At 35.6% G+C, this 15,752-nt stretch overlaps 1 protein-coding gene across 1 annotated transcript in view; it reads left to right on the plus strand.

Moving 5' to 3' along the window:
- Positions 1–14,781, plus strand: part of LOC104620186 (rotatin-like) — a gene marked incomplete at both ends in the record, with an annotated part of 31,983 nt that extends 17,202 nt beyond the window's left edge. The window contains 9 exons of the mRNA XM_010286331.1: positions 2,043–2,255; positions 3,733–3,845; positions 4,905–5,031; positions 7,037–7,162; positions 9,217–9,333; positions 11,198–11,337; positions 11,568–11,739; positions 12,846–12,945; positions 14,645–14,781. Of these exons, the coding sequence (XP_010284633.1) occupies positions 2,043–2,255; positions 3,733–3,845; positions 4,905–5,031; positions 7,037–7,162; positions 9,217–9,333; positions 11,198–11,337; positions 11,568–11,739; positions 12,846–12,945; positions 14,645–14,781 (1,245 nt within the window). The remainder of the gene's footprint in view (positions 1–2,042; positions 2,256–3,732; positions 3,846–4,904; positions 5,032–7,036; positions 7,163–9,216; positions 9,334–11,197; positions 11,338–11,567; positions 11,740–12,845; positions 12,946–14,644) is intronic.
- Between the last annotated feature and the right edge of the window lie 971 nt (positions 14,782–15,752).

Genomic DNA, 15,752 nt, shown 5'->3' on the forward strand with positions numbered 1-15,752 from the left:
CTGCTCGTTTATAGTATACATGCAAGTAAGACTAGAACTACATAATGTTTAAAATCATCAATCCTAATCTGATGGAACATAGTAAGCAATTATGTTTCATACATCATAGTGGTGTTAATTATTCTTTGCCTCCAATGTTCTTTAAAAGAAGTTCTGTTGTAGCTCTTGAGTTGTTTATTTTTTTTTTCCTGTTTGTTTCAGATGGGGTGGGGTCTGACGTTTGGAAGTTTTTGTGGGATGGAAAGTGTTAGAAGATGTTTAAACCTGTATGGGTTTACATTTTTTTAGATCAGTTCTTACTGCAGTGTAGCTTTTTGTAGACATCCTTCAATCCGAGTAGCAGATCGATTTTTCAGTTACAGACTTCTTGTCACAAATCTTAAGTCTTTTACTATTAATACAAGCAGTCTCTTGTACCTGAAAATAAGTTTAGACATACTAATGTATGACTTTTGATAACTTTTGTCTTTATGTTCTTATGTACATAATACACAGAATTAAAATTTTGTATGATAAGAGTTGGAAAAAAGTTACTGTATTTGAGGTCAAAATTTTGGTTAAAGGAATACTGAATGCTTGCAGTACAAAAACCAAAACAACAACAGGAATCCCAGTCCTTACTATGTGATATTACTATGTGGAATTGTAGACAGCTTTTTATTAAATACAGAAATAACTGTGGTCTGAGTATTCTCTGCCATCTAGTGGTTAGACAGTAAATTGACTCTGGCCAGTGGTGCATGTGGTTGCTAGTGCTGTGGTGGGATCATTCACAACTTTTGTGACTATTTGTAGGTCTGACATTAGGACTGACATCTGTATTGGGTTTGCATGGCAAGGTTTTGGTAGCAGGGAGCTACAGCGGTGGCTTCTGTGAGAAGCTGCTAGGAACTTCCTCTGTGTCAGACAGAGCCAGTGCCAGCCGGCTCCAAGACGGACCCGTTGCTGGCCAAGGCCGAGCCCATCAGCGACAGTGGTAGCGCCTCTGGGATAACAGAGTCAAGAAGGGGGGAAAAAAACCCTGTGCAACTGCAGCCAGGGAAGAGAGGAGTGAGAATGTGAGAGAAATAACTCTGCAGGCACCAAGGTCAATGAAGGAGACGGTGGAGGTGCTCCAGATGCCGGAGCAGCGATTCTCCTGCATCCCCTGGTAAAGACCCTGGTGAGGCCGGCTGTCCCCCTGCAGCCCATGGAGGTACATGGTAGAGCAGTTGGATGCCCAAAGGAGACTGTGACCCCATGGGAAACTCACACTGGAGCAGGCTCCTGGCAGGACCTGTGGAGAAAGAGGAGCCCAGGCTGGAGCAGGTTTACTGGCAGGACTTGTGACCCTGTGGGAGACCCATGCTGGAGCAGTTTGTGAAGAACTGCAGCCTGTGGGAAGGACTCATGTTAAAGAATTTTGTGGAGGACTGTCTCCTGTGGGAGGGACCCCAGGCTGGAGCAGGGCAAGAGTGTGAGGAGTCCTCCCGCTGAGGAGGAAGGAACATCAGAGACATCATGTGAAGAAGTGACCGCAACCCCCATCCCCCTGCGCCACTGGAGGGGAAGAGGTAGAGAAAATCAGGAGTGAAAGTGTTTTTAAGATTTGGTCTTATTTCTCATTGTCCTACTCTGATTTGATTGGCAAATTAATTTAATTTATTACCAAAGTCGAGTCTGGCTTGCCCGTGACAGTAATTGCTGAGTGATCTTTCCCTGACCTTACCTCGACCGATGAGCCTTTTGTTGTATTTTTCTCTTCTCTGTTTAGCTGAGGAGGAGTGATAGAGCGGCTTTGGTGGGCATCTGACATCCAGCCAGGGTCAACAGGCTACATCATCTAATGTACTCTCACTTTATAATAAAAAAACCCACACCAACCAACCAACAAAAACAAATCCAAACTTCATACAGACCTCATTTGATATGTGTTTCTTTCTCTAATTTTTAAGTAGCATCGATATCGATAGTGAATGTACTTGTTGAATAACTGCAAATGCTGTTGTTGGTTTTACTGTATTTTCAGGCTGTTAATCTGACAGTTGTTTCCTTTTTCAAAGGCAAGTAAAGTTTTACAAAAGAGTTTGCTGAATGCTTTATTTCTTCTCTCTCTGGACGTGTCCTTCTCCTTGGAACACCCAAGTATTCATGAATCCATTGCAGCGTATCTGGAGCAGATGAGTACTGAGAACTATAGTATTTATAAAAAAGCTTCAGAAGCTGCATATTCAATCGAATGCACTTGTAGCTTTATGATTGAAGTTCATAAGAAGGTATGGAATTTTATTATATAAAATATGTCCTGTAGGCAAATTTCTTTCCTCCCCTTTATCTGTGGTTAAAAACTGTAGTCTAGGATAGCCAAAGAAGATCCAAAACTATGAGTATTCTGTACCATGCAAGATGTAGTTAATTTATATTTGTTTTCACTAGTACTACTCATGATCATAGAATCTTTAGGTTGGAAGGGACCTTTAAAGGTCATTTAGTCCAACCCCCCTGCAACAAGCAGGGACATCTTCAACTAGATCAAGTTGCTCAGAGCCCCATCCAACCTGACCTTGAATGTTTCCAGGGATGGTGCATCTACCACCTCTCTGGGCAACCTGTGCCAGTGTTTCACCACCCTCATTTTTAAAAATTTCTTCCTTCTATCTAGTCTAAATCTACTCTCTTTTATGTCTGTAGAAATCTTTTTTTTTACAAACCTAAGTAAAACCAAAGAAATAAACACTTGGAGATTGGACATAAGATCTTTTCTGGGCAAAGAAGTAAGAAAGAAGCAAATACTCACATACACATACACACACTATATATTTATGTTGTCCAGTATTTAAATAGTTCAGAAAATTTTAATTTCCAACTAATTGGCAATTGTAACTCTAATAAGCAAGTACTTCTAGACTGTGTGAGATTTGTGTGTTTCAGTTTGTTATGAAGACAACTAATATACTTTGCTTTATTAGTTGAGAGATTCTAGCACTGTACCGAAATATTCTTCTCCATTGTTCAAATGGACAAGTAATTGTGTGAAATACATGTTCTGCTGATACTAAAATAAATGAATAAAATACAGCAATATAAATGTAGTGCTATCTTAAATCTGAGTTAATCTATCCTTTATATAGGCAAGTTCTGGAGTTAATAGAAGCAATACTTTGCTCATAAAATACTGTTTACAATGAAGTTAACTCCATCAAATTGAAATGGCTCATGTTTAATGTATTTGGTAACCAAAAATATGAAGACATATATATTTAAATTAAAAAAAAAACAAACAAACTTGCTCTTTCATATTAATAGTGAGTTGTTAAAAGTTTAATAGCTAAATCTTTCATTATACTCTTCTCACATAACATTGGTATTGATTTAAAAAATAATTTGATTAAAAGCATGAAGTATTCAAGGATGAGTCTGTTCTTGGGCATTTTAGAAAGTCTTTTGAATAGAGTTACAGTGTTCATGCTATGACATGTTAGACATACATTATTCCCATTGAGTTTAGTAGAAGTTTATTTGGATTCAGCAGCTGAAGGGTTTTTTTTCCCAGGAGTAGGTTTGAAAATTTATTTGTTTGAAATCTATTGAATTTGTTAATCAGGTTAATTATAAACTCTGTGAAAGGCTCAACCAAACCCTAGTTAGTAGATGTATTTAATGATGGTAAATTCTGAAAGATTATGCAATAACATTGTATACATTTAATATTACTAATGCTGATGGTTTCTTTCTCTTCATTTTACTTCTCAGGGGGACAAGAATCTTTCTGAATTAGTAGAATTGGCAGGTCAGGCCTTGAGTAGCCTACCCTACCATCAACACTTTCCCTTGCTTCAGGAATGCATTCATATATGCTCAGATATGTGAGTACATTACTAGTTATAGTTCTTGTTTGAGAAAATATAATCTTTTTTTGTGGATAAACTTTCTCTAGCAGAAGCTCAACTTCTTTATTCCTTGTATTAACATTTGTTTTCGTTTAGCCATTGAAAGGTCTCTTCTAAATAATTTCTGTCATTTTGTAGTGGATTTATTCTTTTCTGTGTATAAGCATTTATGAATTTTGTATATGAAGTTACTATGTGGTTTACAAAGAAACAGTCTTAAAAGGCTTTTTGCCTGTCTTGCAAATTTTTTTTTTAGTTCCTTTGTTCCAAATGTATTTGTGTAACTTACTTCCAGAAATCCTAAAAAGACTTACTTTATTGTTGATGCTGTATGTCACAATATGGCATCTCATTTATTAAACAGCAAGTTTTTATTGCTTTTTAGATTTTCCATGTCTCTTAGTTAGAGAATTTAAGTTACCCTGTGGTGTCTGGGAAAGTTCTGTATCAAACACTTAATTAGAAATACAAAATCTTAATTTTATACTGATTCAGAATTTGACTTTAGGAATTTTTTCAAAGGAAACTACATTTAAGAGCTAAGAAGTGTATTCGAATGATGAAATGTCAAAATACTTTTCAGTGTTCTAGTGCTGTTAGAATTAATTATTGTTTGATTACTGTTTCAGGCAACAGGAAACTTATTTCAACTTTTTAACTAACATAAATTCACTTTGTGATAGTAAGATGAACTTTTACCTCTATAGGGAAAAAATTCTGAAACCACAGAATTTTTTTTATAATCAAATACCATGATCTAAGGAGCCTATTAAGGCTCAATAGATTTTTATGTTTTCAGATGAACAGAAATATTTGTCAGACTCCTAATTTTGATGACAGAAATTTGAAAAACTGTGGTCTTTCATTATGTACATATATTAAAAAAAAAAAAAAGAAAAAAAGAAAAAAGATTGATACTATGATTTTGGCAAATATATTTTTGCCAAATATCCTGAAATTTAACAGGAAAATTGTGACTATCTTTGGGTACTGTAAGATAAGTAATAGTTAAATTAATTTTTTTTCCATTCTCAGTTGGAAGTCTGATGAGGCTAACTCATTGCTCCAGGCTGACGGTCAGAAGGTGCTTCTCCGTCTACTGTCTCATCCTTTGCTGAATATAAAAACTGAAGCCTATCACTGCTGTTTGGCAGTGGTTAAGGTTAGAACTAATACTTGATGCTCTTAGTGTTGCGCTAAATAATGTGTGTTAGATGATTTCCTCATTACAAGCATTTTCAATGCAAACTGAGTTTACTGTTTTATATGCAGTGAAATCTCTATAGGCCTGGGCTTGAAGTTTTCTGTTTTATTTTTGATATTAAATCTACTTGGTTAGGTTACTTCAAGTACTGCACTTCAGAATGACAGGCTCTCTAGAGCAGGGAAAAAGAGTGGCTGCTAATTTTATTTTTTAAAAGGATTCTTAATAATGCTGGTAACTTAGTTTTCTTGCTGCTGTTATACAAAAATATTTGTATTTACTTTTACTTCTAAAAAGAATTCAAGTGTTCAGTTTTGCTTGTCTGCTGAAATGAGGTTCATGGAATCACAGATTCGTTTGGGTTGTGACCTTTAAAGATCATTTAGACCAAACCCTTTTTTCACTAGATCAGGTTGCTCAGAGCCCCGTCCAACCTGACCTTGAATGTTTCCAGGGATGGAGCATCTACCACCTCTCTGGGTAACTTGTGCCCGTGTTTCACCACCCTGATAGTGAAAAATTTCTTCTTTCCATGTAGTCTGAATCTACTCTCTTTTAGGTTAAAAACATTACTCTTCGTTCTGTTGCTGCAGGCGCTGCTGAAAAGTCCGTGCCCATCTTTCTTACAAGCCCCTTTAAGTACTGGAAGGCTGCAGTATCCCTGGAGCCTTCTTTCCTCCAGGCTGAACAACCCCAACTCTTTCAGCCTGTCCTCACAAGGAGAGGTGTTCCATCCCCCTGATGATTTTTGTGGCCCTCCTCTGGACCTGATCCAACAGGTCCATCTATTTCCTGTGCTGAGGGCCCCAGAGCTGGATGCAGCACTCCAGATGGGGTCTCCCCAGAGCAGAGGAAAGGGGCAGAACCACCTCCCTTGACCTGCTGGCCACGTCTTGTTGGATGCAGCCCAGGAAACGATTGGCCTTCTGGGCTACAAGCGCACATTGCTGGTTCATGTCCAGCTTTTCATCCACCAGTTTGCCCAAGTCCGTCTTAACAGGGCTGCTCTTAATCCATTTATCATCCAGCCTGTATTGATAATGGGGGTTGCCCAGACCCATGTGCAGGACCTTGGCCTTTTTTGAACCTGATGTGGTTCACATGGGCCCACTCCTGAATGACAGGTTCTGAATGACATTTCAGCAGACAATTTTAAAAATGTGAAAGAAAAATACCTCTTTTTTCCTCTGTATAGAAGCTTGGGTTGTGTTTAAGAACATGTAAGTCCTTTTATGTACTCACTGTTTTAAAACCTTAATTTGTTGTTGTTTTGAGGAGGATTGTTTTGGTTTTGGTTTTGATTTTTTTTATGTGGAAGGTTTGTCACTGCCTTCGTTTTTTATAAGGATTGCCCAAAGGATAAAGAGTGTGAACTTCCAAAAAGTACGACTATACTCTATATTAAGGATGGCAATATCATATTCATCAGTTGCTTTTAGGTATTCAGTAATAATTGGCTCAGAAAATAAAAATCTCTTTTCTCTTTTGAAATAATACTTTGTCTTAATTCTTATTTTCTATAATGGACATCAAATAAACTTACTGTGCTTATAGCACAATTCACTAATGTACAAAGATGCTGTAGCCAGTCTTTCACAATGCCCCCTCATCTCCATTGAAAGACACTTGTATCTTTCTGTGAGATTTTTACCTGCTTTTAAAACCAGTTTTAAGTTTTGCTTATTTTCCTGTAATTCCAAACAACACATACAGTTTCCTAATTTATTTCACTATTATTTAAAATAAAAACAAAATTTTGTATTTCTTAGTCCTCTGTAGCAACAGGAATTTTCAGTCGGTGATCTCTAAAGCTGGTGTTTCTTCCAGGGCTGTAATGTTTAGCTTTCAGAACTGTAGTCTTCCAAACTACACTGGATGACAACTTCAGGCAGTCTGTAAAATAAGATCTAGTAGTGGAGACTATCTCACATTTTAAAACTAACCAACTTTACTTTTACTGAAGGACTGTTTAGGTATTCATAATATTGCTAAGCCTGTGTCTTCAGTCTGCCACGGAGTACATTTTCTTCTTCATCCAAAAGTTTTATATGAAATCTGTACGTTTGGCCTTCAGGAAGATAAGAATGAGGTAATGTGTTTAGTAGCACTAATTGTAAGTTGCTGTTCATGCAAAGTAAGTGTTGATATTCTCCTCTGAGGCTTATTTGAAATTTTGGCTACATGTGGTTTCTTGTATATAGAAAAGCTATGCAAACAGTGAAGTTGTAGTAAATGGAAAGATATTTTTTCTATGATGAGTTCAGAGACAAAATAATGTTCTGTGCATAGGATTCTATTAAATGTAATAGACCAATGAAAAATGAAATAAGCTATGTTTTTTAATATTTTCCTGTAATATATTCAGCACTAATAAAATGTGCATATGATGAAATAGTATGTATGATGGAAAACATGAAGGCTCAAGTCTTTGTAAAGATGGGACGACCTCTGAAATGTGTGCATTGGTTGAGGAGCAAAAAGACATTTTAAATCTGCAATGTCTTTGCTATAAAAATGTATTTCATCACTACAGACACATCTGTTCTTAAATTTAATTACCTGAGTATTATAGAATAGGACCAAATTTCCACTGGGTTTGTTTATATGCATGAATACTTAATGTATATCCACTATTTCCTAGCTTACATATAAATCTAAACAGGGAATTGTGAGAGGGGGGAAAAATTACTTAGTTTATTTGTAACTACTTTAGAGCTAATCTATAAGGTCACTACAGCTGGAGAGGAAAGAACATTGACTAACAAACTTTTATTTCTTTTTTTTCCATCTTGTCTCCTGAAATGAGATTATTTTTTTAACACAGTACTGGGCACAATTCCATTTCGAAGTGATTTTTTTATATGTTAGCATTTTAAAAGGAGAACTAAAATATCTTTGATATTGTGCTATATATTTGTATTTGTACTTTGTAGGTAACTTATTGTTTCCAAGGAAAGCATTTATTTTGTTTGACTGCTCACCTGGATGCCGTATTAAAAGGAATGCCAGTTTTCTTTTTTAGTTGTTGGTAAAGCATAACAAAGAGCCTTCAATTGATATTGAATTTAAATGATTGTTGAGACAGAGAATACATGTTTACAAAATTATCTCATTTTGTTCCCTTTTACCTTATAATGCATTCTTATTATTCTTCTAACAAAATGTATAAAGAAGATCATATTGAAGCATTTTTTTTTTAACTTCTTGGGTGTATATCTGGTACTTAAATTTTAATAAAGCATCAGTTTAATCTTTCAGGCATGTGACAATGAGAAGAAATTGAGAACAACCTTTCATTCCAAGGTTGGACTTAAGATTTGCCATGTAATTTTACAAATCCAGTCTCTTAAAGATAGGCTAGAGTGATATTATTAAAGGCTGTTCTTGTTGCCTGGGGTGAGAGGATTTTTAGCTCTGACATAAAACGCAGGTTTTTAGCTGCTAAAGGTAGGTATTTTTACACTATGTAAGGAAGAGTGAATTCTGAGGTTTTTTCACTCTTTTCCTATTGTACTAATAATATTAGCCTGTAAATAATATTGCATATATTGTATGTCTCATACTAAATATAGGATACCTTAATACAGTATAAGTGCTATATCATATGCCTGTTTTGAAAAAGAGCTTCGGGTGTATTAATGTACAACTTGGAATATTTGGTAGCTGCCTTTGTTTGCCTCAAAGTGAAATGGCTGTATAGCAGGCTTTAAGTCTTTTTTCTTCCTTTATCTCCAGAAGCATATCATAAAAACTGGGAATGAAATGCCCCAGAAATGTAGGGTCAGGAAAGAAAAGAAACAGAATTTGTTTTACCTGCATGATAGAGGGACCAGTAGGTGTATAAGTTGAAGTAATGATTTATTTTATATCAGAAAAGACAAACCAGAGTTCTAAGGGGAAAATGATTGGGTGCTATTTAGGCAGAACTATTTATGTGTTTTCTCTGAGGCTTTTCTAACAACCTTATGTTTGGTGTGACTGACAATTTAAAAGTAGCATTAAGCAGTGACAATATTTTGTCTGTAGATCCTTTCTCTTTGAGATATTTTTGTATAACATTTTCAATTACAGCATTGACAAACTGACCTATACACATCAGTGGTTGCATTACGGTTTTTTTTTTTTTTTTTTGTTCCTGAGCAGGTGAACTCTACAGCCAAGGCCATTCTGATGCATCTATTCCAGGGACGATTAGTAATGGCAGTATTGACTTGGGACAAGTTTATTGAGGCCCTTTATCCCGTCATGCCTATTTTACAGGTACTTCTAAGTGCTTTAATCTGAATTTGATGTATGAAATCATGTTAACAGCAACACTTGTCATGTTAAACAACAAACAATATCCACCTAAGTAGTAGGTGGAAAACAGATTAACAGTAATATACCTACAGACTTGTTTTGTCACATGTCAAATGGAGAAATACTACAGGTCCTAATGCCTGTCAAAGTTACTGCTTTGAATTTGTAGACAAATTTTAGCCTGGAATTATTAGAATGTGAAACTTTGAAATGTTGTGGTAGAATTCAGCAAGTATTGGCGGGGACTTAAACAGTTTGAAGATAATGAGTGGATAATCCAAGTATAGATTAAAACATTGCATGCTTTTTAAAAATTAGTTAATAATTATTAGAATGCCCCCCATATCTCAGACTTGAAAATTGTAACTCCTCGGTGATGATTATATAGTCTTCTGAGTGACTATGCACTTAATAAATAACAATAGGTGTAAGCTGTGTTTTCTGTATATTTTGATGTTTATATTTTTGATTGGTTGGTTTCCAGTATTATAGATGTATGAACAGTCAGTATTAACCTTAGACTTCATGTCTAATAATGTGCAAATTTTCATTATCTTTACTCGCGGCTTGGATCAAATGAGAACTTTTGCCTTTCTCGGTCTGGTTTTTCAGCCTAATTGCTCCATCCAAGTTCTTTATTGTTTTTTCTGTAGTGCTATAAATTCCCCTTCTATGATCTGCCTGTAGTCTTTCGGATTAGATATTTTACTGCACCTATCTGATGTTTGTTTTTCCTGATGTCTGTGTTTTTGCCTTATTTCTGTCTTTTATTTAACTTAGCTAATAGATTGAAGTATACTTTTTGTCTTTTTCTCCTTCCAAAAATATCACTCTTTATAATTATACTCACTTATTTGTATCACTGCTGTATATTCATTCGTTAGCTGCATCTCAGTATTAAAGTAGAAAAAACCTGCTTATGTAACTTAAGGCCTTACATAAACTGCACAAAAATTGAGGCAAAAATGGTGAGAAATTGCAAATAAGATGGGCCATCAGACAAAAAAATATGCAGAGGAAATACACTGAGAACTTGAAAGGGGTGGGAGAAAGGTTACTTCAGAGCTTTCACGCCCAGTAATGTTAGCTTTTCTGTGTTACCCACATACATATCTTCTATTGATATTTAAGATTAAATAGGTGGGAGTTTAGTATAAGCTGTAGGCTAAACATGTGAGAAAGAACTTATCCTGCTCTCATTTTTGTGAGTAGAATTTTCCTCTCTTCTGTAGCCTGTAGTGGCTACGTACAATAGGTACTTTAGCAGAGCATACTGGAGGCCTGTATTTACCTCGTGCATATACAATGCCTTGTATTTTACTCTACCGTTTAAATATTTGCAGTTTCATTACTTGATGTAACTGATTCTGGCTTGTCTTGGTTGTGTGTGAAAACGCTTTGACTAAATATCTGAAAATAGGTATGACAATGTTTTGAAGTAATTTTCTTGCACAGACTGAATTTTATTTATTGAAACGGAAACTGACCTTACAGAGCAGCATCATGTTAATAGATTGAAAGGTAAAGCTTCAGTACATTTGGGTACTTTTTACAGTACCCAAAGTACCTCTGGGCCATGTAAAAATCTTCAGACTGATTGGTACACAGGATCATTTATTAATTTTTAAAATTGCTTTATGGAGGAATATTAATCTGCAGAAATTGCATGTTTTCTTAAAAGTAACTGCTTTTTTGGGGGGGATGTTGCTCCTTCCGCACCCTCCCTTAGCCCCTAAGAGGGGAATTACCTTGTCTAATTTGTTAAGTTTGTAAAGCAGATAGTTTTTAATTTCGGAAATTTTTGTTTGTTGTTTGTTTGTTTTAGGGTTATGCTGACACAAAAGATACGCTAGGTAACTGTATCCTCACTTTGAGTGAAACAACCTCTGACAAAGGAGAGGGTATTCTCCCTAGGACTACTAGACTACGGGCTGCTCTGCGTCTTCTCTTCGCAAAAAAGCAGTTGTAAGTAACACCCTGTAGCATTTCAGCATGTTTTCTAATGTTGATGACAAGAACGTCTACTCTAAAAAAACCCATTGATTATTATGCAGTGGGTTGATTTGAAGGGTAGTTTAATCAATATTGAGTTGAGTAAGTACTTTCCCTTGCCCTGGTATCAGTTTTTAACTATACAGCTAAATTTTTTCAGTATGAGGGCTTCATATATTTATTTTAATTGTTTACTCCTTTAGGGTTCGTTCTATAGCACTTAAACATTTAACATTCCATCTTTTGAATGAAGAAGGGGCAAACCTGAAACGCCCACATCTGCATGGTAGTGTGCTTTCCAGCTTTTCAAACTTATTTATAATGGAAAGAGCTATTGAGCTAAAATTGGATGATAAAACAGAGTCGATACTTAAGGTGAGTAAACTCTGTCCAAATGTTGTGTCACTGATCAGCTCTTCTACCTCCCCAGTCATTGAAGTTAATACTTTTTAGAGGTTGCAATATTTCATACAAATTCATAAAAAGAAACGCATTAATATATTCTTTCCATCTGAACTTAAACAGTAGTTTTTATGCTACCATATGAAACAATAAGAAAAGAATTCCTTCTTTCTTCTTTTTTTTTTTTCCCCCTTCTCTCTGCAGGTAAGTTAACAGCAAGACTTAGCTTGAGTACAAAGAGCATAGGCCTGCTCTGTTTACAATAGTTTCATTGAACGAGAGTAGAGTCTGATTTTTCTCACACAGAGCTTTTTTTTTCTCCACAAAATCCATTTTTACTGAAACAGGCACAAATAGTTTTTAGTATGAAATATTCTAAAACAGATAACAAATTCATGTCTGTATTTTCTTAATATTGCTGCTTTGCAAAGTGAAAAAGAATTCACAAGTATTTGTCATATGGGAAACTTTTATGTCTTTTGTTTTTCTTTTTTTAAGATCTTCTCTCCATTCTCCTTCCTTCTTCACCATCAATGCTTTCAGACTAATAAAATGTTAAACAAATGCTAAGATGCTTGCCCTCTACAAAAGAAAAATTATTTTGACCACTCACTGTACACTTGATTTACAAGTGTAAATATTCCCTTCTTCCCCTACATCCTTCAAAAAGTTAGGACCTGAAATTTTATATGGATATGTAGGATTATTTAAATTTCTTTAACTCTATTGCCATTAAAAAGTCCATCTTCTTCACAGACATAGAAGCAAATTCTAGCATTTCTGTGTAGTGTTGAGCTTTCTGTAGTCCTGCATAAATTAAGCATTTATTTGTTAGAAATCTGCTTTTGCTGTGAGGTAGAAACTATTGTCTTGTTATATTCCACAGGTAGTATTAGAGACTTGTTGCAAAAAGATTAAAACCTAATCCTTTCTTATTACTTGCATGTGGAATTTAATCAAATACCTTCTAATAAGGAATTTAGATACTTTTATTTTCTGCTTTCTGTTAGAAAATTTGACAGGTTATCTTGTTTCTTAATAGCATACTGGATGTAAACGTAATGTAGTTTTACTTTTAGGCAGAAGCTGTTGAAAAGCTGTATGACATCTTGACTTCTGATGCTGTTGACCTAGTTTTACGCAAGTCTGCAGCCGAGCAGCTAGCTATCATTTTAGAAGGTAAAATACTTCAGAAAATTTGTATTCATGTGCAGACCATTGTGTGAGCTTGCAGTTTTGCTGCGTTTTCTGTGTTTCTGCTAAGGGTACTCATTGTAATTTTTATCTATATTGTTGGACCAGAATTTTAACATTAATGTGGATAATCTACTGAGTCAAATAAAAAGTAGTTATTTGTTGTTGCTGACCTCAAGAATAAGAAATAGTGTTCTTCCTATTTAAAAAATACAGGTCCCTTGGGTAATAGAGGATTAAGCTCTGTGAGAGCTTTTTTTCTGCTTTTCCTTTTTAATGTTTGTCAATTTGTTGATCTGTTTCAGAACTAATGATGCTTCAAATTTTTTGCTATTATGAACTCAGATCCTGAGTCTTGAGTGAGGGAGGCAATGGTCAATATAAAATATATTTATATATTTCTAGTGATGTTGTATTTTAATTAGGAAAGTGAATTCCTAGATTATATAGGCTAGCTAAAGGGATTTTAATACTTAGTGAAGAATTTCTTGTGTCATTTTGAATTTCTTCCTCCATTTTGAGTTGGCTTAAGTAGTAACTGCAGTTAAAATGGATTGAAATGTCATTTGTGTGAATGAGGGTTCAGTTCAAGCTAAGCTTCCATTGTTAGGGTATAATATCATGAGGCAAACTCCCTGTGGCATTTCTTCTAATATATTTTCAGGGGAAGTGTTCTTCCTTTTACTTTTTATGATCAGTCACTTAAATGACAACTTTGCATCACAGGTGTGGGGTTTTTTTTATAATTGTATTGCTCACATGGGGAAAAATTATGAATTCTGGTAAAGAAGATCCGATTGAATTAAGATGCAAGTAAGCAGTCTTTCATAGAGGATTATTTGGCTCAGTGCAGGGTTATAGCTGTAGAGTTTCAAACCTGCATGTTAGTACTTTATCTACTCAAACTCTGATTCAAGTATGTTTTTTCTTCAAGGGACTCAAATCCTAGTGATAGAACATAAGTTTCTCACCATGGGAAGGTGAGGTCTTAGATAATATTAAAATTAACATTTTTCTTGTCAGAAAAATGATCACAAAAATGAGGAAATGTCTGCTTTGTCTTGTAAAATACAGTTAGTCATGGCTGCCAAAGTTTTCAGATGTCAAAAGAAAATACGGAACATAGCATAGGATGAAATTATAAAGGAAATAATGCAGCTTTATCAGAACAAATTACATATGAAGGATCACTTAATAATTATTCTAAAAATAAAAAACAACAAACCCAACCAACCCAAATGACATAGCTTTTTTTGTTGTTGAATATTCTTAAACCAGATGCTCTGAAGGATGACATCAATGGAAAATACTGTCATAGTGATTGACTTTTTGAATTACCATTTTTAGTTCCATATTAAACTGTTGAAGACTTTTTAAATATTACAAGTGAAATCCTCGTTTGACTGAAACTGAGTTGCACTGGGGATCACTGTAATTGTGGAACATAAAGTTCTTATGGGAAGTTATGCAAGGTATTTAAGAGTCTGCTGTTCAAGAAGCTATTATAGTCAGATAACAAGACTTGTTGAGGCTTGTCTTGGTAGAGCTAGAGCTGTACTTCTGTTGATAGGCAATTTTGGAAACTTGTTCTCAACAGCAAGAGCTTGTGATCTTGCAGAAAGAAGTTTAATATTAAATTGGCGCACAACCAGTGATTCTTACTATCTTTTTGTTTTTCTTACAGATGCCAAAATGCATGGCATTGTGAAAAAGTTGGGTGCGATAGAAAAGATTTTGGTTTACCTTAATGAATGTGTACATGTGGATGGCAAGGTAAAACTGTTGTTACAAGTTCTTCTGCAAGCATTGCACAGCATGACGGTAGTAGAATTTGCATTTTTCTGCACTTAAAACACTAATCTTTATGCATTAATTCTGTGCAGAATACAAATGTTTAGTAACAATTGTAATGGCAATACAAAATTTGTTTATTGTATTTTTGTTAATGCTAAGATTCTCTTAATGAAAGAAGATTGGTTTGCCTACCTATGAGAATAGTTAGCTAGAAAACTAATTGTGTTTAGTGTGGTTCAGAACTATACCAGAACTTCCCTGAAGTTTGTCTCAGTAGAGACCAAAAAAAAATATTTTTAATGACCTTGAAAAAAAAAAAGTGTTATATTGTTTATGATAGTCTCTAAACTTAAGTCCTGAAGCAAATTGTAATTAAAAATGAGATGTTACTGTAAATGGGAATCTACATGTCAGATTGAGTTTCAGGTATAGAATCACAGAATCACAAAAGTTGGAAAAGACCTTTAAGATCATCAAGTCCAACCATCAACCCAATGTAACCATGCCCACTGAATGTCCCAAAGTGTCACGTCCACACGTTTTTTTGAATACTTCCAGTGGTGGTGACTCTACCACCTCCCTGGGCAGCCTGTTCCAATGTTTGACCATTCTCTCTGTAAAGAAATTTTTCCTAATATCTAGTGTAAACCTTCTCTGGCGCAACTTGAGGCCATTTCCTCTCGTCCTCTCTCCTATTGCTAGTTACTTTGGAGAAGAGACCAACACCCACCTCACCACAACCCCCTTTCAGGTAGTTGTAGAGAGTGATAAGGTCTCCCCTCAGCCTCCTCTTCTCCAGACAAAACCACCCCAGTTCCCTCAGCTGTTCCCCATAAGACTTGTGCTCCAGACCCCTCACCAGCTTCGTTGCCCTTCTCTGGACACACTCCAGCACCTCAGTGTCCTTCTTGTAGTGAGGGGCCCAAAACTGACCACAGGATTCGAGGTGTGGCCTCACCAAGGCTGGGTACAGGGCCACAGTCACTTCCCTGCTCCTG

Source organism: Phaethon lepturus, unplaced genomic scaffold, assembly GCF_000687285.1.
Source record: "Phaethon lepturus isolate BGI_N335 unplaced genomic scaffold, ASM68728v1 scaffold9984, whole genome shotgun sequence".
NCBI classification, from domain to species: Eukaryota; Metazoa; Chordata; class Aves; order Phaethontiformes; family Phaethontidae; genus Phaethon; species Phaethon lepturus.